Raw genomic sequence first — 27,859 nt, forward strand, 5'->3', positions numbered from 1 at the left:
AATTGAAAAGGCTTCAAAAAACGCCAGATTGCATTAGACCTAAATGGAGCTAGATCCATTTCTCCTTTTTTTCATTATATTTTATTTCATTTTCATCAGTTCGGAGCTAAAAATAGACAATGAAATGCCCCCATCCCATAGACCTATATAATCTAAAAAAAAAAAAAAAAAAAAAAGGGCAAAAGGGAATCCAAAGATTCAGTAGAAAAGGGTTTAAAACAAAAATAAAGATGATATTATTAGACCTGCGCGGAACTAAATCCAAGAAGAAGAAGAAGAAGAAGTAAACAAACACCTAGATTCATAAGCCTCGTGCTTTATTTTTTCCATCTCTAATGGGAATATCTAGTCGTTTTTTACCCCCATTTTAGACGAGCCGTAGGCCTATACTCACGGTTTACACGGTAATTCGTTTTTTCACATAAGATTTAAACCCTCCAGGATGATAGATAACACTGTTACGTAATGATCCCCGTGGGATTTTTAATGCGGTAACGTAGGGGGCGCGTATGTTATTTTTTCCTGGTCTGAAAGATTTCCGTGCTTCATTACGTGTAAATTGATGTGGTGGGCGGTGGGCGTGTTGTAAAAGGGCGTAGGGGAAAGGTAAATAGATAATAAAGACACACGTAAAACCTACATACACACACACACACATACACACACAAATAAAACATAAACATCTGATGCATTAGGGATGCTGTAACATTTCGCTATACAGCCTGTCCATAAAATCCCAGTACCATTCTGAGCAATATATACTTGTAATGGTACTGGGACTTTATGGACACCCTATATTGTACCAACGAAAGCACCCGTTACATTCCCGAGACTAATGTCCTATATATAGCAAATATGAATGAATTGATTTGGTAAATTCATTGCTCTAAAACGTAATTTTAAGTAGGTTTTCTTAAATGGCTGATAGGTTGTTTCTTAGCTAAAATGACGGTTTGTTCTTGTTACGTTAAAACAATTAGTGGTTCAATCGTTGTTTACTTTTACTGTTGTTGTACAAAATTTTAGGCTGGTCTTTGCAATATATATATATATATATATATAATCTATATATATATATATAGATATATATAAATATATATTATATTAATAATCACTTTAAAAGAGAAAATACATGAGATTTGAAAACATAGGACTAAGGCTGAGTTCTGAACAGTAGGTTAGCATCGATTGTTCGTAGCTGGTAGCTGGAACTGCTTTTTTTTTTTTTTTTGATATTAAATCTAGAACTGACACCCTAGGACACGTTGCCCCTCCCAGCAGACTCCTTAGACCTGTGGCAAGTTTATAGTAACTGTCACACAGGGGGGTTGTGTATATGCCCAATGCTATTTTGTCTCCCACTGTGGTGGTCACTCATTGGAATTCTTTCTTAGCTTGGCAAATGTACCTGCTTTTAATAGTTAAGGTGAATTTTTTAAATATAGTAGGCTATATAAAACCTCTAACTTATATATACAATATAATATAAACCAATACATTTGCCCAGCTGAGAAAGAACTTTTAATCTATCAACTACACTTTCAGTGGCTTCTTAGGCCTATAATCAGAAGATCCCATAGTTATATAACTACAGGGAACCTAGCTAGCACTCCGGAGAGTGACCACATTGTAACGCCAGACACCATTTGAGCATATACTCCCCCATGTGTGAACCGTTAACCTCAACTTGTCACTGTGGCCCACAGAACTCGGAAATCTTACGGAAGTGGTAAGATGTCAGGAATGGAGGTCACGAAACTTTAAAAAGAGACACGAGTCGGTTCTCAATTGATTCCGCTCTTGAGAGATTCAAAAAATAAACCTTCCCGGGATAAAGTTGACGTAATTATTCGACGAAGATGTTAATTGATGCCCGTTGAGGAGTAACGGTCTATAATTCTCCGGTTCGCGGAACAATGGCTGGATCGTCTGAAAAAAAAAAAAAAAAGACGTAACACAAAATCAACGCTCGGCGTTAGACCTATGTTTCACATTCCCGCTCGTTTTCTCTGCTTTGAAATCATACACAGCAGAATAAATTGAATCCCAGTTTAAATTATTACCCATTAAAGTTATGATAAGCTTTCTGTAAAGGTTATCTTGCGGGAAATTAAACAAAAAAACGGATAGGTTAAATCTGTCTTCTGAAACTGGCGTCATCCATCTTTGATAGAGTTTGAAAGCCTTTTGGGGAAACGCCACGGCCACACTCCCTTCACTAATTGGCTCAGTGATACCCCTGCTGACTTTTCTAGGAACTAAGGAGGAAATAAACAGGTTGATGAAGGAGTTGTAAGGTTGCAATTTATTCTCGGAAGAGGAATACATTGAGTTATTTATGCTACAGGATCTCAACTGGGAATTCTATAAGTTTTTCTAAAAACCCCATTCGTCTTATTCTGTCCTTCATCGGCACTTCTACTTAGAAGTTCGATCGATTTCCTATACTTAGCTGGGAGAGCTCTCTCTCTCTCTCTCTCTCTCTCTCTCTCTCTTGAGAACTTGTTGCCAATATCATTTGCTGGTATGGGACTAATTGAGACTTTTTGACGCTGTCTTGAGGTGTTGGAGGAAATGGGCCAAGCTAAGTTATCCTAAATAGAGTTTCATAAAATAAAGTGGTTAAACTTCAACCTTTCGAGAAAGAGTCAGTCATCCATTTTTCAGTTCCTACAGTACCTGTGGATAATTCCTCTTTTTTTTCTGAAATGTCTCCCCTGTGCCAGATCCTTCAGATATTTTGACATTCCTCTCCTAATTCCTGTGCCAGTTTTCCATCTCCTGAGTTAATAGCCTGTGTCCCATCTGCTAACTACTGGACAGCCCTATATATTATTGGTTTAGCGGTTTTCCCTTCAGTTACTGAAACTCTGATTTCTATTAAACCAGTTCACCTTCCCTTGTACAGATTTGATCAATTTGAGACTCTATTGAGAACACAGGGATCGGGCCTCAATCTAGTGCAAAATAACTACTCCCGCCTATTCACCCTGTAAATAGAGCATCTCTCTCTCTCACTGGTAAAATCAATGGAAGGAGAGAGACCGAGAGGAAGACCTAGACAAAAACATGTGGATGGATTGGTGAGAATGACTGCAGCTCAGTAGCCATGATTGCCGACGTTCTTGGGGACATGGCACCTGGATGATGATGATGATGATGAGGATGATTCACCATGTTATTAAAAATTTCCAGGAATTGCGAAGAATCAAGAATTTCTAACAGACGCTTTGACGGGGATCCATATGTACGCGTACCCTTCATTGGTACAAGTTCTTTGCTCTAGTCAATGACGTTGGTCTCGCTCTTGGAAGGAACAGCGCTAATGACGTCACACAACGACTGGTGGGTTGGCCAGTGTTTCACCTGACACTCCCTGTGAAGAGAAACGGCGATTGTGAACTTGAAATAGGAACGAATCTGCCAGGAAATGATTATAAGAACTATAGTAGATTCACATCAAATGTGCATTTGATGTCTAGGCCAATCAGGAGCGTTGTAAGGGACTGGCCTAGACATCAAATGCACGGTTGATGTGAGTCTACTATAGTATTATGTTGTAACTATTGGTACTGAGTAAGGTCCCCAATTCTTTGTGATTATTGCCAGAAGAAGAAGAAGAAGAACCTCTCACCTACGGCAGTACCACTGCATGCGACAGCGCGAACATCTCCGCCCGGCTGGACTCCCGCAGACAGCGCAAACTGGAATGTCTGGAAGAAGGGCTTCCAGAGCCTCAAGGTTCCAGGCAGCGGACATGCTGGTGGCAAGAGTGCTGAGTGACTCCTGGCTTGGTGAGAGACATCTTGGGGCCAAAATCTGGAAGAGTTCTTGCCAGCGGCCTGTCCACTGGCTGACGACTCCATCGCCAAGCTGTTTTTGGAAGATCGAATGGGCTTGAGTTAATGTGCTATGGCGGCTATGATAAAGCTAGTCCCATACCAAAGAGAAGTGTTGGGTACAATATTTAACTGTTTTGTTCTTTAAAGTTATTGTATTGAACAACTCACAACATACCTCAACAGTGTGGTCCAACCAGCTTTAAGTTGTAATGCAGCTTTAGAACCAACAGCCTAAGGCTAATATCTATATATATGGCAAAATAGGACTAGTTAGGCCATTACTAAAACTTGCAACAGAACTTGTGTCTAACATGTAAACCAACCTGCCTAACAGTGGTAACCAAAGGTGGTGGCCTGGCTTGCTGTGGTGTGGTAAGAGCTAGAGCAGACAGCCACTTTGCGAACGGCTCCAGAACTGGAAGGTGAGACAGCAAAGCTTCATTGAGTTTCCCTCGGATCTTAAGCAGGGCCGCTCGCCTCCCCTGACTCAGCTCGTACATGGACAGAGTCTCCTGATCCATCAGAAGGGTGTAGAGTGTAACCCATATCTGCCCCTCAATGCGGTTCACGGGACCGGATGGCTTGGCATCCTTTTCTGTAACCCACTGGCCGTCCTGGAAATCGTACGCAGTGTCCTTGTGGGTGGCTTTCCACGGCGTTAGTTGAAGCAGTGTTGCCAGAAGCTGGGGGACGTCGTGCGTCTGCAGGAGACTTGTCATAGCGCACAGGGGGAAGCTTGGACCTACATGCCGTAAGGAGCTGGATCACAGCCACACTTCTGCAGGCAAGAACCATACACAGGCGATTCTTTTCTTCAGACACTTCACCTTGGATTGTGCTTACAGTTTCCTCACCACTTTCTGCACTTTCGCTGTTACTCAGGCCCCCAGCTTGAGAAATAAAAGGAAAAAATAAATGTATATTGGTTGCATTATACTCAAAATCCCTTAAAATGTTATTAACTATTGTCATTTAGCATGATAGGCTCAACTTGGAGCTCCATTTTTCAATAATAACTGAGAGAAACCTGCTTCTCATCTTACAAGCTTTAAGTGCGGCTTCAGGAGTGTATGGAGGTACTTCATGATACTGTGCATAGCTGGTTAGAAATGTTAGCTGCCTCACACAATAGTCAATTACGTCCAGGACAAGGGCATCCAAGGCCTCGGCTGATTCTTCGTGGAAAACCAAGGACTCCAGGATGGTCAAAGCTGCTGACTCAGTCTGTAACTGTTGAAGAAAATCAGAGCTTTCGTCTCCTGATTGATCCTAAGCTGACAAACTGCTACATTTCCCAGTGCTAGAGACCTTTTTTTCACATTTCTATGAGCTGTGGAATGGCATCTTCTGTTTGAAAAGCTGGGATGCATTCATTTGAGATCACTGGTGTTAGTCACTGTGGTTTTACTATTTAACAATAGTCAAAGGTATCGACATCCCTCAATTTTCCACTCACCACCAACATGAGAGGCAGAGACGACGTGGGAGGCGTTCCCTGCTTCCAGACAAGCGGGAGCAGATGAAGACGCCATGACTCTCCCATGAGTAGATGCCATATTATCACCAGACCCTGTAACAGTTGATTAATGTTACTATTGAAGTACTGAGGGTACTTCTTCCTGCGTGGGATGCTTGGAAGGAAATCAGTCCAGTAAGCTCACCCCAAGCTTGACTGAAAGACAAGGATGAATCATATGGATTAGGACCCCTCTGCTTTGAAAACAACCAGCTGTATTGGAACTTTCAGATTTTAAGTGTCAAATGTTAGTGACAAAGGACCCCAATTACATCACAAAGTCTATCAAAGTAAGTTTACCTGACTCTTACTCTGCTGGTTTTCTTCCCTCATCACTCATCATCACCTGCCGCTGCTTGTGACAGACTGCAAAATTACAATGTTTTGTTCCTTGCCAGGCAGCATCATTAATCCTGTTCTGTATACCCTAATTTCTCAGATAGGCTTGGGCTTGGCACAAGTGAGTAAATTCTCAAGGTAGATGTTTAAATTCTTTATCAGAAGGTTAAGCAATGTTGTGTTAATTGCTGTTTGGCTTGGTGTTTTCTGTGAATGCTAGGCCATCAAATTGTATTTTGCAATACTTGTGGTCTTTTGTTCGGCTATTTAGACAACGTTAGCCTGGTTAGTTCTTGGATAAGAGATAACTGATGAAAACTGGGTGCTTTGGGTACAAACACTTCAAGAGACTGTGAGGAAATGGCTATGAGGCTAGAGAAACTGGGAAAAGACCTTAGAAGGTTTGGAGCAAACAGCATAGGTTCACAGTGATCCCATAGAAAGACAACAGAGTGGATGAGCGCAACAGGTGAAGTTGCTAGTCAGCAAGTACCTTATTATGCAGCGTGATGCTCCTTTGTACGTATTCCTCCCTCCTATGTGATGTCTCCAGAGCAACTTCCACACTAAGCTGTATAAGGCGGCAGCTCTGCTTGACCCACCTGGAAGAGAGAGGTAGGCCTATGATTGAAGGTAACTATGAATACAAATGAATAGTTGCTAGAGTGACTGAACAGGTGTAAAGGCTGGTTTGAGAGATTGCTATGATTGTTTAATGTTTCTGCGGCTGGAGTAATGAAAGGATTAGAGAAAGGACGATGTGCCAAGAAAATGGGTTGGGAATAGAGTGCCTTTTGACTAATGTTAGCTTACGATGCAACACTAGGTGGTAATAGTTTAGCAAAGCTGCACAGCATACAAAACTAATTTTAAAGTGCTTATAAGAAGGTGAATGTTAATATGAGAATGGTAGGAATCCAAGATGGAGAAATGTAGGTAGAAAAATAGATGTGGCTGATATGATTAGGTATGTGGGAGCAACAGTAATAAAATATGTTAGAGTAGAGATATGAGTAACCGAATACGTGAAACAAGGGAGAGAGAATGATCCCTGCAAAAGGTCTGGAATAGAAGAGTACCTATAAAAACAACAGTTACAATGTTTGAAGGAATCGTTCAACCAACTCTCCTTTATGGAAATGAAGTGTGGGCATTGAATACGAATGAGACGAAAGTGAAATTATTTGTTAAGATCAATGTGCATAACGTATGCGGGCTGAGAAAAACTGAAGGACTGAGATACATAAAAATAATGAATAGAGATGAGATATAAATGTGAAAGGATAAATCAAGCTACTGATGAGGCTTCTGTGTACTTTGGTGAAATGGATATTGTGCAAATTTTGTGCACACAGGTATGTATATGTATGAAATATGGTACATAAAGTTACAATGAATTCTAACGTGTAAGTTTTGTGGCAAAAAATACTTCCACTATTGGGAGTGGGAGGACCCCAGCTAAAATAATACCTGTAGAATCAGTAAGACTTCAAAACCAACCCTGCTATGGCTGCATGAAATGACTTCAGGCCAAGCAGAAGAAAGTCCGCTATGTATCAAGCGCAGGCACTGAAAGTGGAAAGCGCAGAAAGAGAGAGACACGCACACAAAAAATAACACGACCTGAACAAACACCAGGCAAGAAACCCCGGAGCTATAACACCGAAAAGAAGAAGAAGAAGAATCAGAGAAAGACGTCCCACACTCTCGTTTTGCGAATCTCAAACACACAGCTCTGACGTTGAGCTGAATCGCCCCCCCTTCCCGAGGAGTTGTCAATATTTGTATTATCTATGTCGTAGGTGGGAGGGGCAAAGGGACACTCACTCATCTACATGTTTATGAGGTACTGTTTCATTGGCGGAGCTATAACGGTACCTCTCCTTGTTTACCTTGGGGGGACATATTTTGCTTCACGAGTTTGTTTTTCAAGCGTTGCTCAAGTCCTTCTTAGTCTCTGTGCTGACCCCTTGTTTGCTAGTTCAACAATCTCACGCCCACGTTCGGAGCTGAGCGATTGTGGGTCACTGTATTTTTGGAAATTGGAATGAAATGTAAAGAACTATTCTCCGAGATGTGATGGCCACTTGTTCGTCTTTTCACGTCCCTAAGATCCGTTAAGATCCGTTCCAATTTGGTTTATTGAGTTACAGTGATTATTTTATGTCAAGTTTTTTTTTTATAAAAATACTTCCTGTAAGACTGTTAATATCCTAATAATGCCAAGTAGCTTATCAGACCTTATTGTCAATCACTACCATGACTGAAAATATCTAAGATCTTTATTATTATTATTATTTATTTATTTTTTTTTTTTGCTCTATCACAATCCTCCAATTCGACTGGGTGGTATTTATAGTGTGGGGTTCCGGGTTGCATCCTGCCTCCTTAAGAGTCCATCACTTTTCTTACTATGTGCGCCGTTTCTAGGATCACACTCTTCTGCATGAGTCCTGGAGCTACTTCAGCCTCTAGTTTTTCTAGATTCCTTTTCAGGGCTCTTGGGATCGTCCCTAGTGTTCCTATGATTATGGGTACAATTTCCACTAGCATATCCCATATCCTTCTTATTTCTATTTTCAGATCTTGATACTTATCCATTTTTTCTCTCTCTTTCTCTTCAACTCTGGTGTCCCATGGTATTGCGACATCAATGAGTGATACTTTCTTCTTGATTTTGTCAATCAACGTCACGTCTGGTCTATTTGCACGTATCACCCTATCTGTTCTGATACCATAGTCCCAGAGGATCTTTGCCTGATCGTTTTCTATCACTCCTTCAGGTTGGTGCTCGTACCACTTATTACTGCAAGGTAGCTGATGTTTCTTGCACAGGCTCCAGTGGAGGGCTTTTGCTATTGAATCATGCCTCTTTTTGTACTGGTTCTGTGCAAGTGCCGGACATTCGCTTGCTATGTGGTTTATGGTTTCATTTTTCGTATTGCACTTCCTACATATGGGAGAGATGTTATTTCCGTCTATCGTTCTTTGAAGATATCTGGTTCTTAAGGCCTGATCTTGTGCCGCTGTTATCATTCCTTCAGTTTCCTTCCTTAGCTCTCCCCTCTGTAGCCATTGCCACGTGTCATCGCTGGCTAGTTCTTTAGTCTGTCTCGTGTATTGTCCGTGCATTGGTTTGTTGTGCCAGTCCTCTGTTCTGTTTGTCATTCTCCTGTCTCTGTATATTTCTGGGTCTTCGTCTACTTTTATTAGTCCTTCTTCCCATGCACACTTTAGCCACTCGTCTTCACTGGTTTTCAGATATTGCCCCAGTGCTCTGTTCTCGATGTTGACGCAGTCCTCTATGCTTAGTAGTCCTCTCCCTCCTTCTTTTCGTGTTATGTATAGTCTGTCCGTAATTGCTCTTGGGTGTAGTGCTTTGTGTATTGTCATATGTTTCCTGGTTTTCTGATCTATGCTGCGGAGTTCGGCCTTCGTCCATTCCACTATTCCTGCGCTGTATCTGATTACTGGCACTGCCCATGTGTTTATGGCTTTTATCATATTTCCGGCGTTGAGTTTTGACTTGAGTATCGCCTTGAGTCTCTGCATATATTCTTTCCTGATCGTGTCCTTCATCTCTTGGTGTTTTATATCCCCTCCTTCCATTATTCCCAGGTATTTGTATCCAGTCTCATCTATGTGTTTGATGTTGCTCCCATCTGGTAGCTTTATCCCTTTAGTTCTTGTTACTTTGCCCTTTTGTATGTTGACTAAGGCGCATTTTTCTATTCCAAACTCCATCCTGATGTCCCCAGATACAATCCTTACAGTCTGGATTAGGGTATCTATTTCCTTGACGCTCTTACCATACAGCTTGATGTCGTCCATGAACATCAGATGGTTAATTCTGTTGCCTCTTTTCTTGAGCTGGTACCCGGCATCCATCTTCTGTAGTACTTTTGTCATGGGAATCATGGCTACTACGAAGAGTAGTGGGGACAGTGAGTCGCCCTGGAAGATCCCTCTCCTGATATTAACCTCCGCTAGTCTTATTCCAGAGCTTGTAAGTATTGTATTCCAGTTACGCATTGTATTTTTGAGGAAGCTGATGGTGTTTTCCTCTGCCCCATATATTTTCAGGCATTCTATTAGCCATGTGTGTAGTATCATGCTTAGGTTGGTTTTCCTTCTCCTACTGTTCTTCATTACCATTTCGTCTATCAGGAGCTGGTCTTTTGTGCCCCTACACTTCCTTCTGCAGCCTTTCTGTTGGTGGGGGATGGTGTTTGTCTCCTCTAGGTAGTTGTATAGCCTTTCACTGATGATACCTGTTAGTAACTTCCACATTATTGGTAGGCAGGTGATAGGCCTGTAGTTACTGGCTATATTTCCCTTACTCTTGTCTTTTTTGTACTAAGGATGTCCTTCCTGTGGTCATCCATTTGGGTGCATGGTGATTTGAGATACAATGCTGGAGTTGTTCTGCTATTCGTGGGTGTAGGGCCTTGAAGTTTTTGAGCCAGTATCCATGGACTTCATCGGGACCTGGGGCTTTCCAGTTTGGCATTTTCTTTAGTTGGTGTCTGACTGTGTCTGTCGTGATCTCTGTGAATCTTTGTTTTATTCTCCTTGTTTCTTCAGCCTTGACTTCCTGGAGCCATATTGCATGTTTGTTGTGTGATACCGGATTGCTCCATATGTTTTCCCAGAGTCTCTTACTTGGTTCGGCTTCAGGAATTTCTGGGTGGTTGTCTTCCCCTCTTAGTTGGCTGTATAGTCTTTTCTGGTTAGTTCCGAATAGTTTGTTCTGTTGGTATCCCTTATTATTATTATTATTATTATTATTATTATTATTATTATTATTATTATTATTATTATTATTATTATTATTATTACAAACTAGGCATAAAGCACATGGCATGCCGTGACACAAAAAGTGTATATAAATAAGTAGCTGACCAAGATGTAAACGGTATACCTGGATGAAGGAAAGATTCCGAAAAGCTGGATGAGATGAATAGTAACTGCTTCTCTGTTAAAGGTTAAAGGTAACAGAAGAGTCTGTAAGAATTATACGCTCATAATGATACCTAGCTTACCAGGGAAGGTAAATAGAGTTAGACTTGGACTGAGAATGGGAGACAGATGACAGAAGTATTCGTGGGTAAGTTTACTTTGATATCTATGTGAGGAGCTCGAAATTGAATTGAAAATTGCAAGAGGTGGAGGAATACAGTTATAGGAGTGGGGGATCACTACTATAACTGATTAATCAGTAGGATATAAAAAAAAGAAAAGAATGTTGCAGTCTTTTGCATGAATTAACTCAAGATCAAGCAGAGGAAAAGTTTGCTATATATCAGGCACGGACACTCACAGGAGAGAGAGAGAGAGAGAGAGAGAGAACAGTCTATAAACAAACAGCAAACGTGAAATCCAAACGCTTCAACTAATAAGATAAGTAAATAAATTATGAAGTGAAACTAGGATGAACTCCAACTCAAGCAAATAGGAGGACAGTAGTACACCCACAGGTTTCAGAGAGAGAGAGAGAGAGAGATGGTATGGCGAGGGGGGGGGGGGGGGGGGGGGGGGGGGGTTAGAAAGCCATTCCAGTACCAAGGCCATGAAGAGGGGTGCGAGAAAGTTTACACTGTACTGTCAGAGCGTATTTTCGCCTCCCTACATATTGCGTACTTCTTTACGACCTGCAGGGCACTGGATACATCATCCCCCCCCCCCCCCCATCCCCCCATTCTAGGGATGAGAGCCCTCTCTCTCTCTCTCTCTCTCTCTCTCTCTCTCTCTCTCTCTCTCTCTCTCTCTGTTTGTGTGTGTGTGTCCCTCTGACATTTACCTGAACCCTAGAGTTCTTTAAAGATCAAAGTATTTATCTCTGACATTTTAAACTAATATATTATAAACATTATATATATATATATATTATATATATATATATATATATATATAAATATATATATCTATATATATATAAAGAGTGAGAAGTTACTTTCCAATCCTTGACAAAATATTTCTACCTATGTACAATAATAATAATAATAATAATAATAATAATAATAATAATAATAATAATAATAATAATAATCTACAGTCAGTGCTGGCTCCACAACATGCCAAGCTGTTTAGTATCAACAGGATGAATTAGGGAAAGTATTAGAAAGTGTGAAGAAAGTTCAGTAGAGTAAAAGGGACGAAGAGAGGACAAGAAAACAATACTTTCAATAAGTGAGAGCTCAGGAAGGTGACTGTGATGAAAAATGTATGGTACTGGTGAAAAATAAAAGGGAGCTTTAGAATATGCTGAGAAAGTATAGTCAAAGAAGGTCTGAAATGGTGAAAGTATGGCCCAATGAAAGCTGGTGAAAGCAACGAAGAAAATATGTGCACAAAGTGTCAGGTTGTAAGCCCCACCATTCCTTGGTACCTCCTGATTAAACATATTTTTGCATCTAATCTCTCAATCTTTATCCCATCCACTACAATGTGGCAACTCTCTCTCTCTCTCTCTCTCTCTCTCTCTCTCTCTCTCTCTCTCTCTCTCTCTATTTTACAGGTACTATTTCAGTCATTGTCCTGGTGAGCTCAAAGGGTATGTGGACTAGCAAATCTCATCTCAAGAATCAGTGCTTATATTATTGTTATAATAATAATAATAATCTTGCAACAGACTTTGTGACTCAGATTCCAGGGGTAGTGGGTCACAATGGAACCCTGAATTACCAGAAGGGCGTTTTGTCAAACGGGAGAATTCATCCACAAATATACACTCACATATATACACAATCATGTATGTATAAAATTGATATTATGCAAATACTCATATATGCATTATTATTATTATTACCATAAATCATACAGAAATGCATACATACACACAATTTACACATATAATGAATCATACATGCATGCAAATGTATACATTATTATTACTATATCACCTTAAATCATACATCCATCTATACATGCAAACATACATAGAATCATTTACGTATATAATGAATCATACGTGCATACATAATCATTATCATTATGCACGATTGTCTAAAAAATATACGCCAAAACAGCCTCAAAACACTACAGAAATCTGTATAAATCTGTATAATCACCAAAGACAAAACAACCTTTATATAAAAATAAATATTAAGTACGTCTCAGTGACAGCCCGCGGCGCAATAACAACACCGTTACCATGGTTACCGGGACGCCAAAACAGACCCTCCATCACCTACCTCTGTGAAAACATCTCTTCAATCCGGATGCACTCGAGATTCTCCACATAATTGTCGACTTCGAACGGCCTCAGTAAAGTGCTGCAGACGCTCGCCATGGAATGAGAGATGAATTAGGTATTTAAGAGGCGAATGAAGTAGTTTAGAACAGTTCTAACATGTGCGAGTGGGAAGGTACACACTCACGAAGTCTTGGACTGAAATGCTCCCTTTTTATTCATAGCTGGCAACTGTAATGTCTCGTATAGTTGCTAGTTAGTACGAATGGTGAACTATCTCTCGTGAGTGTGTATTAATATAATTTACCATCATCTTGTGTTGTTAACCAGGTTTTTACACACATATACACACAAACACACATAGGTCTTATCCATATTAAGTTGACTGAGAGAGCACACACACGAAATTTAGGTAAATAATTGACAAAATCAATTTTTTTAATATAACCATTTTTATAAACAAATGATAAGTGTACAATTAGGATTAACCATCCTGGATTATCCAAAGTACTGGATTAAGATTAATAAAAGCAAAAAAACATCAACAAGATTTACTGATAAACTTTTGACTCCTAACTTTGCTTACAGATTATAAAAGTCCTCTAAATGCAGCATTGTTACACTTTGTTATGATACTACATAACCATTAAATTATAATATTTAACTAACGATAACAGAAAAACATTAATCTATTTTTGTCACATACACAATGACGTTTCTTGATACGTATTTACAAATATTAGGCCACGAATCTCTTTTGGTATTCACCCATTCTACTTCTGGAATTACATCCAAGGGGGAATTATAAGTGCTAAGTGCTTCGTCACCAGTAGGATTCGAACTTCTGCCTAGTTCAGAAACAACAAAAAGATAGTGACTTTAACCACTGAGCCATCAAGAGAAGTAATAAGGCAAGTTGGTGACTACATTTGTAATTTTTGCAGTTTTGTGTGAAAAAAATGACATTTATTTTGAATCACTGCAAAGTTGATATAACCAATTCATTGCCGATATAGTAAACCAACTGGTTAATTTTTTCCTTTATTGTGGCAGATATCTCAATTATGAGGCATGTGGTGAAACTAAACTGAATTTAAGGGCCACATTCTGTAAGATTTCATTCAACCTTGAGCCCTCCTGCACTAGCTTTGAATGAGACTAAGTTACAGTGCTGAGGAGTTTACTAACTTACTTAAAGTCAAGAAACCTTGTATTTTATTCAACAAAAGGGCAGTTAGGAAACAATCAACTGTATTTCCTGCACCAATTCTTTTTGGGTGATGCCACACGGGTTCACAAAGACGCATTTAAAGGTTTGACACTTATAATTAATATTTAAAGAACAGAACAATTATTCAAATTACGCTAAGAAGCAAGAAAACTAACACATTACTGCAAAAATTATTAGCAAAACGTTACGTTACTTCGATAGAAATAAAATATAAATGGCAAACAGGATCTCAGAATATCCTTATGAAGAAGTTACTGCAATGGCGACGACAATTCACGAGGTGATGTGGCTGGATTCTACAAGAATATCTTCTTTTACTTGCCTTCGTGGAGTCAGATGCTAAAATCAGAGAGCTTCACCTTTCCACCCTAGAAGAAAACTCGGGAGGAGTATATTGCATAACACAGTGTCACATCTACAAAATTACAGGGTTACGTAACAAACATCAATTTAAAAACAAATATCAAGTGCTTTAATCGTAACCTAACATACAAAAAAAGGGGTTTCGTCCAGAAGGCAAGCATAAATTACTGGCATGTGCCCTTACAATAAGAAAATAATATAAATATAGTCTCCACAGGAAGAAGTTTGACAACACTGTAATGATGTCATCTAATTTTATAGAGATGGACAAAATTTGCAAAATGTACTAATTTATACCAACTCATTGCTATAGTTAATATAATAAACACTACTTCTGTGGAGCAAAATAATCATATATCAACGTATTTTCATAGAAACTGGGAAATTTTATTCAAGGGGAATAAATGGCAATTTTTGACAGGGTCCACAATAATTCAAAGTGTTAAGAGTCCGTGTATAATTTCTAAGACTACAAAAAGCTTTCGAACCCTTCCCTGGGTTCATCTTCAGTCCAAATTAACAATTAGTTACAACATGTACAGAGGTAAATTTAAAAACAAGGGTCGTTGAAGATCGTTGACACCAGTCGTTAGCTCGTTAACAAGATAACGACTGGTGTCAACGATCTTCAACGACTCTTGTTTTTAAATTTACCTCTGTACATGTTGTAACTAATTGTTCATTTGGACTGAAGATGAACCCAGGGAAGGGTTCGAAAGCTTTTTGTAAAGTCTTAAAAATTTTACACGGACTCTTAACACTTTGTATTATTGTGGACCCTTTAGAACAAAACTATCTTTATTTGCACTTGGGTATTTTGACATAGGCCCACACTTTAGATGTCTATGCATTCTCATTCTCCTTAAGTATATCTTTAGTTATATTAAATGAATGGTGCTTAAATACTCAATGAAAATACATGTTGTATAAGGAAGCACACAGAAGTATAATTAGCTCATAGGCCTAATCACTGTATGGTGAAGTTTCTTCTATACTTACAGCAAAATCATACTTATAACTTATAGCTGTTTAAGTTAAGCCAATAATTGTTTATAAGTGAGTGAACTATCTTACATGACACTTACTTACAAAAAGAAACCAAAGGCTAACTTGTTTTGAGGATTGTTGTAATAGTTAGGATTTTGCTAGAAATATGGTATATTCGGCGCGGTTATTTTAATTTTTATACATTTTTTGGTATTTCAAAAGGAAATGTATGATCGTACAGGTTTTAAATAGTCAAAGAAGCCTGGTGTGGACCTCTGACCCTTCTAAAAAGAAGAAGAAAAAATATTCTAATACTCTGATTTAGTCTAGGCTGTAAAGCGAATGTTTCTATGTTAATTATTACGTTTTCTTTAGATGATTCATAGTAAACTTACGTAATATTCAAACATTAAAATCTCTATGTAAATAAGTCGTTTCTCTTAAAAGATAATGGTTTCTGAGAACACAATGACTTATAAAAAGAAAATAAATTACGAAATGATGCTACTGTGTGTCATTTTTTCTCATATTAGTAATGAAAGTCTGACGCAAATGTTTATAAAGATCTCATCACTTTAACCTTGTCTATGTATATCCTAGATTACAGTGTAGAAATAAGCTGAAATATAATCTGTCATATCATATCCTATATTATTCTGTTATATCTCATGTTAGTAGGCCTATGGTAAGGCTCAGTATGTAGCATATTCCCTTCAATATTTCGTCCCAGACATAACTTGCACTGAGATTAGACATAGGTAGAAAAAAAGTTTGTTATCTTATAGTTTAGCAGAGCAGGACATCACTTCGTCTCTTTCATCTGCGTTTCAAGCTGATATGAGTTTATTGCTTCTCATTTTGATTATCAAAAGAAGTTTGAAGGGAAAATTACCACAAAATATGGAAATAATGTTTAAACATTTATAATTCCGCCATATTTGCATGCTTACTACACAAGCCTAATTCCTTTGTTTCGTAATTTTAATTGCTTTTCGAGCCTCGTTTACGTTTAAATTTTGCGATATATTGTATGAAATTTAATATATGAGAGTTTTTAATGATCTATAGTAAAATTTAGCATAGCTGTGTTACGTAATACATACAACAGAAATTGTTGTATCATTCAGCTTTTAAGTTACGATGAGCCGTTACAGAGACGACAATGATTATCTATAACAGCAGACATTCTCAGCGTACAGCAAACCGTCCACCACTGCCTGGGGTAAATAATCGGTTATTTAAACAATAATAACGCTTAAAATCTTCATTAAACCAACGAATAATAATCGGAATTATAAAAATGAATTAATTATCGACCAACATCGCCGTAAATAATTAAAACAAAACGAATTATTCCAGCAAACTGTTCGAAGGCGACTACGCTCCCCGCAAAGACGCGTCGACTGAAAGACGCATTAAAGCGGCTAATGACAGTCGAGATGATGGAATTAATGATATAAATAAATAATTTAGTTATTATCAATACCAAATATACCCCTAATTAAGCTTAATTTAGCTCATTAACCCGTCAAAAGAGGGAGAAGTCGACTACAGTCCGCTGCAGACGCTTCGCCGCAGTCGCGCGCAGTCGCCATTTCTGTGTTGTCGTTGTCTCGTCATGGCTGCGGCTCCTTTTTCGGATATTTAGTCCTCGCCGCCTCAATTTTCGTCGGGTTTCGGGCGGTGGGCGCCCACACGTGAGCTCATTAATCTCTTTTATTAAATTTCCAGAGGCATTCAGTCGCCGGGCGTCGAGTGACATGTGGGCGTTACTTCTTGTGATTGATTTCGACTTACCTAAGTGTCGATTTTGACGTTTAATTCCGACTTGATTTCCTTGTATGTCTCTTATTTTGTCATGAAATATTCGTTTATTTAAGTATATTTAAACTTGAAAAATAGGCATTTTTATATATTTGGCCTCAACTAAGCTTGGGGCACGTTTGTTTTTGTTTCTATGCGGCATTGAATGATTTCATCGTAATTACTATAAATTAGCCAAGACCTTATTTAGCCTATATCATGATTAGGCTGTTAGTAGTACTATAGGTAAAACTTGACAAAGCTTGCGCGGCCTATGAAGCGCCAAAAAAAACACGAAAAACGTATGTTTTGGCCTAATTTTCGATAACATGCAGTTAAATATTAGTATATATATATAACTATAGAAACGGTTAATGGGGGACCCTGTTTGGGAACCGGGGTTTTTGGGTGGTGGGGGAACACAGACAGAATAAAGGGCAAATGGATAGTGTTTCCAGGCGTAATTTTCGTAAAACGGTAAGGGGGGACCTATTGGGAAACCGGGGTTTTTGGGTGGGGGGAAACAGAGACGACAAAAATTAACACTGGGAAATCCACGAAAACGGCTGTGAGGCTGACCCCTTACTCTACATACAAACCCAATTAACACTGGGAAACCCAAGAAAACGGCGGTGAGGCTGACCCTTTACTCTACATACAAACTGACACCGCTAGCCTAAGATGTTTCTTGCCTACCTAAGAAACATCCCGCATTCGGACATGGCTGGCCTAGGCTACGTGTTAGGTATGAAGCGCCAAAAAACACACGAAAAACGTATGTTTTGGCCTAATTTTCGATAACATGCAGTTAAAGATTAGTAGTTCGAACACATGGGCTGATAGCCTACGCGGAGGTTCGGAGGTGCGGACATGATGTGCGGCCCTGTCTACGACTTACCAATAAGACCACTACATTTGTAAAGTTTTACCGTTCGAACACATGGGCTGTTAGCCTACAACATTCTAGTTAGTATACCTTTTTATCGATAATTTTAACATCCATTGTTACTTGTAAAAACTTGTGTAATTTCATAGAATGCCATGATTACTGTTTGGCCGAGTTCACAGTTCGAACACGTGGGCTGTTAGGGTAAGTGAATGTTCGGAAATGGTCACCGGCCCTGTCTTCCGCTTGCCAATAAGAACACTTATCTGCTATTTACTACCTAAACGCTTTGACCCTTAACCAGAAAACATTTACTTAACTTACAGACATCAATTAACTTACCTTATTATTGGGAGTCGTCAAATTCGTGCTCGGCGGGGGAAACGGGAGGTGGGTACAGGTTCGCGACCGCACGCATGAACACGTGAAACCGGGCTTCGTACTTTGGATATTTTCGGCGGAAGAGATGGTTTGCCAGGTACTTATCGAACGAGTCCTCCCTTCTGCCGTATTTAGGTACGTCAGCCCTCGCGTCCCTCCAGCAACGTTCGATGTTCTGGGTTGATGCCCCAGTTTCGGGATCCACGAAATTTTTGGAGTGGTTCATGGTTTCATGCGTGTAGCCCTTCCAGTTTGCAACTGGGAGTATGCTGCCCAACACAGTCGCTGATGATCTTGGTTCCCCGGTAATATCCACTTCCGTATTTGGGCAACTAACGTTTCGTGAACGGTCGGGTACCGGGACCATAAACGTTTTTTTGGAATCACGTTCGAACCCGCCGAACACCCACACTCCTTCAATGTACCTCCCTCTATTGTATTTTCGTTTCCCGAACTTGGCTTCGTCGATTTCGACGATTTTTGTTTTGCCGGGGCCCACCTATTGGAGTACTACTATGTTCAATATGATGTAATACAATTCTTTCCCGACAAAGTTGTACCAATCATTTACGGTACGTTCACATACACTAGCGGCACGTGCAACTTCTATCTGAGTACACCGGCTAAAGTTAAAAAAAAAAACTAAGAAGAAGAACTTGCTCTATAGAAATACAGTAGACCCTTGACTCACGAACACAATCCGTTCCTAGACCTTGGTCGTGTTCCAAATTGTTCGTGACTCGGAGCTAATTTCCCCATAAGGTTTAATGGGAATAATATTAATTGGTTCTCGACCCCTACGAACCAATATATATTATGTATATTTTGCCTTATTTTACACAGATAATGTAAAAGTCAGTGTAAAAAACCTTAATTTTAAAAAAAATATCTAATAATATAATAAATGGTAAACTAACACTATAAAAACGTTTGTAAAGTGAACACTTACTATGACTGGCGAGACTTCTGGCTTGATGGACAAGAGAAGAGGAGGGTGGTGGGTGGGGAGGAGGTTATTGTGCGGAAGGAGACCCTCCCCCATCCAGGTCGGGGAGATCTCGTTCCGGAGATTCAACTCTTCTAGGTTTTTTTGGTGAACGTTTAATCACAAACTTATCCAATGTCTGTTGCCTTTCCTTCCTTGCATAACTTTTCTGAAATGGCTCATTAAATTTTCATTGAGCATATTCACGATCCTGTTCGTAACAATTTTGTCCGGATGATACAATTCAAGGAAGCACTGGACATCATTCCACTTTTCCAATGGGGCTTTTATCACATCACTGCTGACATCTGTAACTTCCTCCCCAGCCTCCTCTTCGTCAGTTGATTTCTTTCTTTATTTCAATGGTTATCTTCTCTGCACCCTCTTCTCACCATCACTCTTCACTTTCTTACTTTCACCACCACTCTTCACTTTCTTAGGGCCCATTATGAAGAAAATCACAAGTTTTAGCGCAAAAATGCTAAGCGAATTGACGAACGTCTTGTACACAATGAGATGAGACAAAGAGCGATGCGTGGGTGACGCCAGTGCGTTGGGCGGCTGGAGGATGGCTGTTCCCATGGCAACTCAAACGCGCTCACTGTGCTGGGCGATTTCGCGCATTTTTCAAATGTTTGTGTCTAAAAATTAGTTTGTGAAACAAAGTGAATTGTTATTTTCCAGAAATTTCCAGCATTTTTCAAATGTTCATGTTCTCAAAATTAGTCATGACCCAAACAGAATTTTTATTTTCCGCATTTTTTTTTGTTCGTATCTCAAAGTTAGTTCGTAGGTCAAGGGTGAAATTTTACCTATAATTTTGGTCGGGGATCGAGTTGTACGTGGGTCAATGCGTTCGTGAGTCAAGGGTCTACTGTATGAACACTTTCGAACCACGTTCCAGTGAAGCCAGACACGTTTAGACGGCAACGTGCTCGACGATCATCCGAATTTTTTATGACTTTATCACACCGGAATCGATTGTTTTTTGCTCCCAATTTTACAACGTTAAGGCAACTCGGGCACCTATACGTTAACTTTAACACCTTATGCCTTGCAAAAAAGTCGAGGGTTGACTGCCGATCCCTAGAAATAACGGAGATATCAACAATGGTTAAATCACAACCGTTGCACAGATCCATTACGTTCGCGGGCTGAAATCAAATGAACGAATTCAGGGGAATGTAGGCAAACCTAGCCGAATCGGGCTTAATCCTAGGCCTACGATTGGTTGGCCTGAATCAAATTTAAATTAGAGCATATGATAGGCCCATTAGAACGAACCTGGCGCATGCCGCATTAAGTGAACGAAACGAAATTGGTCGGCGCTACTTGCGCAAATGCCTTTGACCCAACCTCCGAAATGCCCCCGACCGTAACGTCGCAAGCGGCGATCGGAAGAACTATTGGAGAGCGACCTTTCGTGCCCCCATTAAGAAGTACTGGGGACTTTACCAAAAATCCTGTTTGGTAACGAAATTGTGTGATAATTAAATTGTCCTATTTTGGTCGGGTAAGTGTATCATCAGGTATAATTTAGAATGAAGAAGAAGTTATCTTCTATGGTGTTCTGCCAGTTACGCACTCGTTACCGAGATACAAGGCCGCGAAAGCTTTCTCAAGAATTACCGTACTATATTTGTCGTGATATTAATATTCATTCATTTATGTATATTTAAACCTAAAAAATTGACATTTTTATATATTAGGCTTAAACTAGCCTTGGGGCACGTTTGTTTTTATTTGGTTTGTATGGGGCATGGACGTATTTTATCGTAATTATACCTAAATTATTTTCCTTAATTACCATAATTATTAGTATATTTGTTGCTGTTATTATTAATATTAACTTATTTGAATACTTTCAAACGTAAAAAATTGCTATTTTTATTTACTAGGCTATTATGCCCAAACTAGGTAATCTTGGGGCACGTTTGTTTTTAATAGCCTACCTCTATTAGGCATTTCCGTATTTATCATTACAGGGGGTCCTCGAGTTACGATGTTGATCCGTTCTTACGATGCGTCGTAACACGATTTTCAGCGTAAGTCGGAACATTGAAAAATACCACATGATTTAATGTAAATACCTATCAATAACAACGAGAGAACAATTCCTTACCTTTATTAGTTTGATTGGCTTGCACACTGGAGAGGAAGCTGCGGTGCTGGAGAGACTGGGGGAGGTTAGTAAAGAGAAAAAGAACCTCCAGAAGTTGCTGGAGATGCTGAGGCAGGTGATTCAATTATTAGACCACTACGCTGCTTAGTTATCACTGTCGCTTTCATAGGAGCAGATCCTTTCACATGTTCAACGATGCGCTCTTTATCTTTGATAATGGTAGCAACGGTCGAACGGCTAAGGCCAAGCGAGCGGCCAATGTTTGTTGGCGTTTCTCCCTTCTCAGATCGCTTTATAATGTCCACTTTAATTTCCATGGTGATGGCCTTTCTTTTCTTCGATGCACTACCATCAGAAGAGTCCGCCTTGCGCTTGGGAGCCATAACAAAGAGCAAAAAGTTACAAAAACGATACAACACGAGGGAGAGAGAGGCAGTGTAAACAATCAAAATGGCGTATGGGCGAGGAATGAGCGTAGCGAAGCGACGCCGTCCGTCTCCCCCACAAAGCGTATTCTTCCGCCGCGCCCGGAACTAGTTCGCGTTTGTTTACGTTTGCTTACGAACGCTAAACCGCGTAAGACGGAACGACGCAAAATATTATTTTTTTATATTTTTATGGGGGGCGCGTTCGTAACCACGAAACATCGTAAGTCGAGACCAGCGTAACCCGAGGACTTACTGTATTAGTACCTACTATAAATATTCCATATGTACCTAGTATTGTAATGTTAATATATTTGTCGTCGTATTAATATTAATTATCACATATTTAAGTATTTTTAAACTTCAAAAATGGGCATTTTTATTTAGCTAGCCTAGTCTATAAGGGTATTAGCCCTAACCTAACTTGGGGCACGTTTGCTTTTATTGGGCATTTCCGTATTTTGGCGTAGCCTAATATAAATTTGTTCCGATACGTAATACAAACCATCGGTCCTTTAACAATAGGAAGTAGCTAGCGGCAGCTGGAACGGTCGTAAGCTTCGAACAAGGGGAGAACGGTAGTTAACTGCTTGTCCGATCGTCGCGCGGCAGGTAAACAAATCACTTTTGCTTTCGGCCGTGTGTGGATAGGACGTGCTCGTCATCGCTCTGCCCGCTTTGTCGTTTGCTTTGAGTTTTGAGTATATGCCCTCTTTTCCTAGTGTGATTGAGAGTTATTGTAAGTACTTTGCATTTCTTTTGTTCATTTATGATGAGTGAGGAAGAAATGGAGATTTCGCCGCGCCCCCCCACCAGTCGCCCGTTAGAGTGTGTCCCCCGGGCTGGAGGGGCGTAGATGTGGCGGATTCAGATCATTTGTGGATGTGGATCCACACGAGGTTTGTACTCGTTGTCGGGGGCGAGAGTGCTCCCGCAACGAGCCATGTGTGACTTGTATGCATTGGTCCGAGGCGCAGTGGGTGCTGTACGAGGGCAGGAAGAGACTTAGGCCGCCCAAGAAGTCATCGGAAAGTCCAGTGACTCCTTTGGTAACGGATACTTCGTCCTCTTTCCTGCCCCCCGGCCAGCCCCCACGTTTCGCGCCTTCCCCTGCGGGGGGGGTAGCGGAGTCCTTCTCCTCTCTCGATCCGTCGAGTGTGGAGGAGGGCGCCCGCTACCCGGACGTCCAGTTGTACTCGGGGTCTTCCGTCCGCTCTGGGTGGGGTTCTTCTCCCCCCAAGCGCGAGGAAACCCCTCTAACTAACCCGACTGTTGCTTCTTCCGCGGGTGTGCCATCAGCGAAGGACGACCTGGGACAGGTGTGGGAGTCGCTGGGACTGCAGGGAGTGCCTAGCATACAGGGGTTGATTCGCGGTTGGCGGGGTCGGCAGTGGTCACTCATGGTACGGTAACACTACTACCACTACAATTACTACACCAGCATATGAGATGCCACCGCACTTGGTGTACACACCACATGTCATGTCGGTAACACCCACGGCTGCAATTCAGAGACCAATTCCTGCCGTGCCAAAGAGGACGGTGCCACCGCCACCTGGGTTCTTTGTATTGCCGACCCCGGACTTCCGCTGCCCAAAGAGTACCCCCCTGGACCTGCCGCCAGTGCCGAGGATGACGGTAGCTGCCGACAGGACGCCTGGCTCTCCTGTGGTACCTGCCGTGCCTGCCGTACCTGTTGCTGTCCCTGCCGCTCATTTCCCTTTCAGATCAGGTTCCTGCTGCTCATTCCCTTTCAGATGTTCCTGCCGTTCCTGCTGTTCCCGGACCTGTTCCTGTTGTTCCTGCTGTTGGTGGTGCTGTCACAGTCTCAGGTCTTTGACAGGACAGGTGCAGTCGGGCCCTGTTGCTTCGGCAAACTGCCCCGGCTCCCTCCTGGATGGAAGACCTGACGTCTGTCCTGCGGAGCCTGGCGAAGAAGAAGAGGAAGAGAAGAAGGTGTGTCGTCGTCGTCTCGTCGTCTTCTTCGTCGTCTGCTGCCTCTCCTCCTTCCCCTTCGACTTCTAAGGCTAAACAGCCGAAGAAGAGAAGGCTGCCTCCTCCCCCCCTAAGAAGACTCCTTCGGATCTTCTAAGGGCCCGGCTCGCTCAGGCGAGTCGGGGAGCTCTTCTGCTGGTCCTCCTGTTCCTTCGGGAACGGGGCCCGTCGCTTCTTCTGCAAAGAAGAAGTCGACGGGGACCAGAGGTTGCACCAGCCTCGGCTGGATGCGTCCTCACCTGGTGCTAGCGGTTCTGCCGCTAAACCAGGTTCCGTCTCGGCCGCTTCTCGTTCGCGAGAAGCACCGAGTGGGCGCTCTTCCAAGGAAGACCGTCCAGCCAAAGTTTTGACGCCCGAGCTCGCTCGCCGTCAAGACAGCGGCGCGGAGCAGAAGACTGGCGAGAGTCGTGCACACGACTCTCGCCAGGCCAGTGGACGCTCTCGCAGCGATCAACTGGCTGCTCGGGCGACGTGACGGTCGTGACCAGCCACGGGTTGAGGCGAGGAAGGAGTCCCCGCGGCCGCCGGTACCAGCCACGGCTGGTACCAGCGGCTCGACGCGCCGAGAGGACGCTGGCCGGTCTCGACGCGACAGAGAGCCATAGCAGGTCACCCGTCCGCCGCTCCCGATGGGGACGGGCGGAGACGGTGACCAGCGGCAGCTCGCCTGACGCTAGAGATCGGTCTCGACGTTCTCAGCCGAGGCCAATCGCCCCAGGCGAGCGGCAAGGCTAGGCCTGCTGCTCGACCGTCACCGCGGGTTGACGATCAGCAGCAGCCCTCCACGCACGCTGGTCCTGCCAGCGAGCGAGGGGGAAGCGTCAGGTCTGCCTCTCCGATACCTTCAACCTCCTCCGGGCTATACCGGGAGGAGCGAAGGTACCGAGGAGCGATCACGAGAGGTGCGCCAGCTCGTGACCCAGCTATGACGCCGTATGGCTCAGGCACGGTTTTAGGACCGACCAGAACATACGCGCATGTAGTTGGAGGCGACCGTCACGGGTCTGTCGCTGTTCCTCCTTCTGAAGGAGGAGTATCGCGGGATATGCTCTTGCTGGAGGGACTGGACGGTCCTACTCCACAAGACGCAGTAACTCCCGAGATACAGAGGAACTTTGCAGAGGTCATTAAGCTGATGCGTCTGCATAATGACCTTGCGGAAGGATCGCGCTACCACCGGCAGAGCCCACGTCCCGGCTCGAATCATTTTGGGGTCCCAAGAAGGAGCCCAAAATGATGGTGGGGTTACCGCGATCAGAGCTTGCAGACTCTGTCCTGGATCAGGTGGAGAAATCTCGTCTCAGGACGGGAGGACTCGCTAAAGTCGGACGGTCTTCTAAGGCTGCTTCCTCCTCCTCTACAGCGGCAGAGGCGATTCTACGTGCCTTCGAAAGACCGGAGATACTGCCGAAACAGGTTAACCCTGGAGTTTAGCGAGGGCTGACTTCCAGGTGGGTTTCCCCTGCCAGCAGCTCCTGTCGGAGAACCTATGGTTCTCGCAGGCATGGAGGCACTTGCCCTGGAATCTACCCGCTATGGCAGCATTCCAGGCAGTTTCCTGGTTGGATTTGTGGTCCCTCACAATATCCAAAGTAGCGGCCGCTCCGGGAGTTCTGCTCTCGAAGACGACGCTTCTTTCAGGAGACTGTGCCAGTCTGGAGGAAGAGCAATCTCTTACCTCGTCCCAGCAGACTGGCTAACCTGTGGGCCAACTTGGTTCTCGACGTAGGGACGCAGTCCTTACCCGAGTGACCAAGGGGGCCGGGCGTGAGGGCGGCCACTCGGGCTTCGAAATGGACCTTCTTAGTTGATTCCCCAGCTCTCTTCTCCTGAGATGGTGGACGCTGCGGTGGAAAGGCGGCGCACTGACGACAGTGATCCGCTTAGTTCACCAGGCAGTCTCGAAGGTTACTGGGCAATCTCGAGCGGACTGCGGCCAAACCAAAGAGCTTGGCTAGCGCTTCCACGGCGGCGAAGACGGTTGCACCGTCCAAGCCCCGTGTGAAGACTTCCTGTTGTTTCAACTTCTGCTAGAGGAGGCCGTAACCAGCCCTCCTCCCAGCCCTCCTTCCCCGAGGAGGTGGTGGAAATAAGTCGAAACGAGGTGGGAAACGCTAGGGACGGCGTTCCCCCTCACCTGCTGCCGGAGTGGGGGGGTGCCTGGCGAGCCATTGGGCGACTTGGCAGCGCTACGGCGCCGAGAACTGGATAGTAGACGTCCTTCGAGGGGTACTACTACCCTTCGAGTTGGGCGGCCCCCCCTCATCTCCAAACCGGTCCATCTACAGACCTATGTCCTGGGGATCAGCAAAGGACAACGCTCTTCGACAGGAGATCAAGACCATGCTGGCGAAACGAGCTGTTAGAAGGAAATCGTGGGAGGACCAGTCACCGGGCTTTTACAGCCGCCTCTTCCTAGTGGAGAAGGCATCGGGGGGCTGGCGTCCGGTGATAGACCTCTCTCCCCTGAACCGCTTCGTTCGCACGACGCGGTTCACGATGGAGTCGGCACGCTCGGTGCTCGACTCGATCAGGGGGAACGATTTCATGCTTTCAGTGGACTTGAAGGACGCGTATTTTCAAATACCCATCCATCAGTCCTCCAGAAAGTACCTCGCTTCATCTTCGACGGGACGGGGTGTACCAATTCAGGCACTTTGTTTCGGTCTGTCAACCGCCCCACAGGTGTTCACGCGAGTGTTCACTCTGGTGTCAGCTTGGGCCCATTCGCACGGGATACGTCTTCTGAGGTATCTTGACGATTGGCTAGTCCTGGCGAGCTCCCGCTCGCAGTTGCTACAGGACAGAGATCGACTCCTCAGTTTTGTCGCGATCTGGGGATCGTGATAAACTACGAGAAGTCCGATCTCGAACCCAAGCAGAAGATGAAGTACCTGGGTATGCTGATAGACACGGTAGCAGGGCAGGTCTTTCCCGCAGACTTGCGTATCAGCAAATTCAGGGAGGCAGCCGGCCGGTTCCTGTCTCGGCAGGAACAGGCAGCACAGCAATGGCAAGTCGTGATCGGCCATCTGTCGTCACTCGAGAAGTTAGTCCCTCACGGGCGTCTTCACCTGCGGTCTCTCCAGTGGAGGCTAAGGGAGAGTTGGTCTCAGGCCAAGGATCCTCCTTACTTTCCCGTGGCTATCACGGACAAGGTGAGGCAGGACCTAGCCTGGTGGCTCGACGACAAGAACCTCTTAAGAGGAGTGCCTATACGCACTCCCCCCCCCCCCCCGGAGATGCTTCTGTTCTCAGACGCATCGACCGAGGGATGGGGCGCACACCTGGAGGACGTTGCTGACTGCAGTGTGTGGGTGACCATCACGAAAAGCCCACCTTCACATCAATGTCCTGGAACTCAAGGCGGCGTTCAACGCTCTCCAAAGAGTTTCAGGACCGCTTGGTGGGACACTCAGTGGTGTTGATGTGCGCAACACCACAGTAGTGGCATATGTCAAACAGCAGGGGGGGCTAGTGTCTCTTCCAACTCCATCAGTTGACGGTGCAGGTGTGCACGAGTGGGCCACGGCTCACTCGATAGAGCTGTCAGCACGATACATTCCAGGCAAGATGGAATGTAGTAGCAGACAAGCTCAGCCGTCGGGATCAGGTGATAGGGACCGAATGGTCTCTACACCAAGACGTGGCGGAAAGGCTCTTCAACCTGTGGGGGCGACCGGTCGTAGACCTGTTCGCCACCGGCACAACAGAAAACTTCAGGTTTTCTTTTCAGCTGTGCCGGACCCATGGGCAGCTGCAGAGGACGCTCTCCAACACCCCTGGGACAAC

At 43.2% G+C, this 27,859-nt stretch overlaps 2 protein-coding genes across 3 annotated transcripts in view; one reads left to right on the forward strand and one right to left on the reverse strand.

The window, feature by feature from the left end:
* Positions 1–2,292: 2,292 nt before the first annotated feature.
* On the reverse strand, positions 2,293–13,071 carry LOC135204954 (zinc finger MYND domain-containing protein 10-like). The gene is given in 8 exon segments (XM_064235193.1): positions 2,293–3,376; positions 3,635–3,873; positions 4,166–4,573; positions 4,575–4,732; positions 4,886–5,072; positions 5,299–5,412; positions 6,191–6,299; positions 12,891–13,071. Coding segments are annotated over 8 exon segments (1,407 nt in total). The 5' UTR covers positions 12,989–13,071; the 3' UTR covers positions 2,293–3,282.
* Positions 13,072–17,037: 3,966 nt separating this feature from the next.
* The window catches only part of LOC135205072 (arginine/serine-rich protein PNISR-like), a 73,346-nt gene continuing 62,524 nt past the window's right edge, over positions 17,038–27,859 (forward strand). For both annotated transcript variants that reach the window (XM_064235358.1, XM_064235359.1), the window contains exon 1: positions 17,038–17,167. The gene's annotated coding sequence lies outside the window, so the exon portion shown is untranslated. The remainder of the gene's footprint in view (positions 17,168–27,859) is intronic.

The sequence above is a fragment of the Macrobrachium nipponense genome, chromosome 48 (genome assembly GCF_015104395.2).
Source record: "Macrobrachium nipponense isolate FS-2020 chromosome 48, ASM1510439v2, whole genome shotgun sequence".
Lineage (NCBI taxonomy): Eukaryota > Metazoa > Arthropoda > Malacostraca > Decapoda > Palaemonidae > Macrobrachium > Macrobrachium nipponense.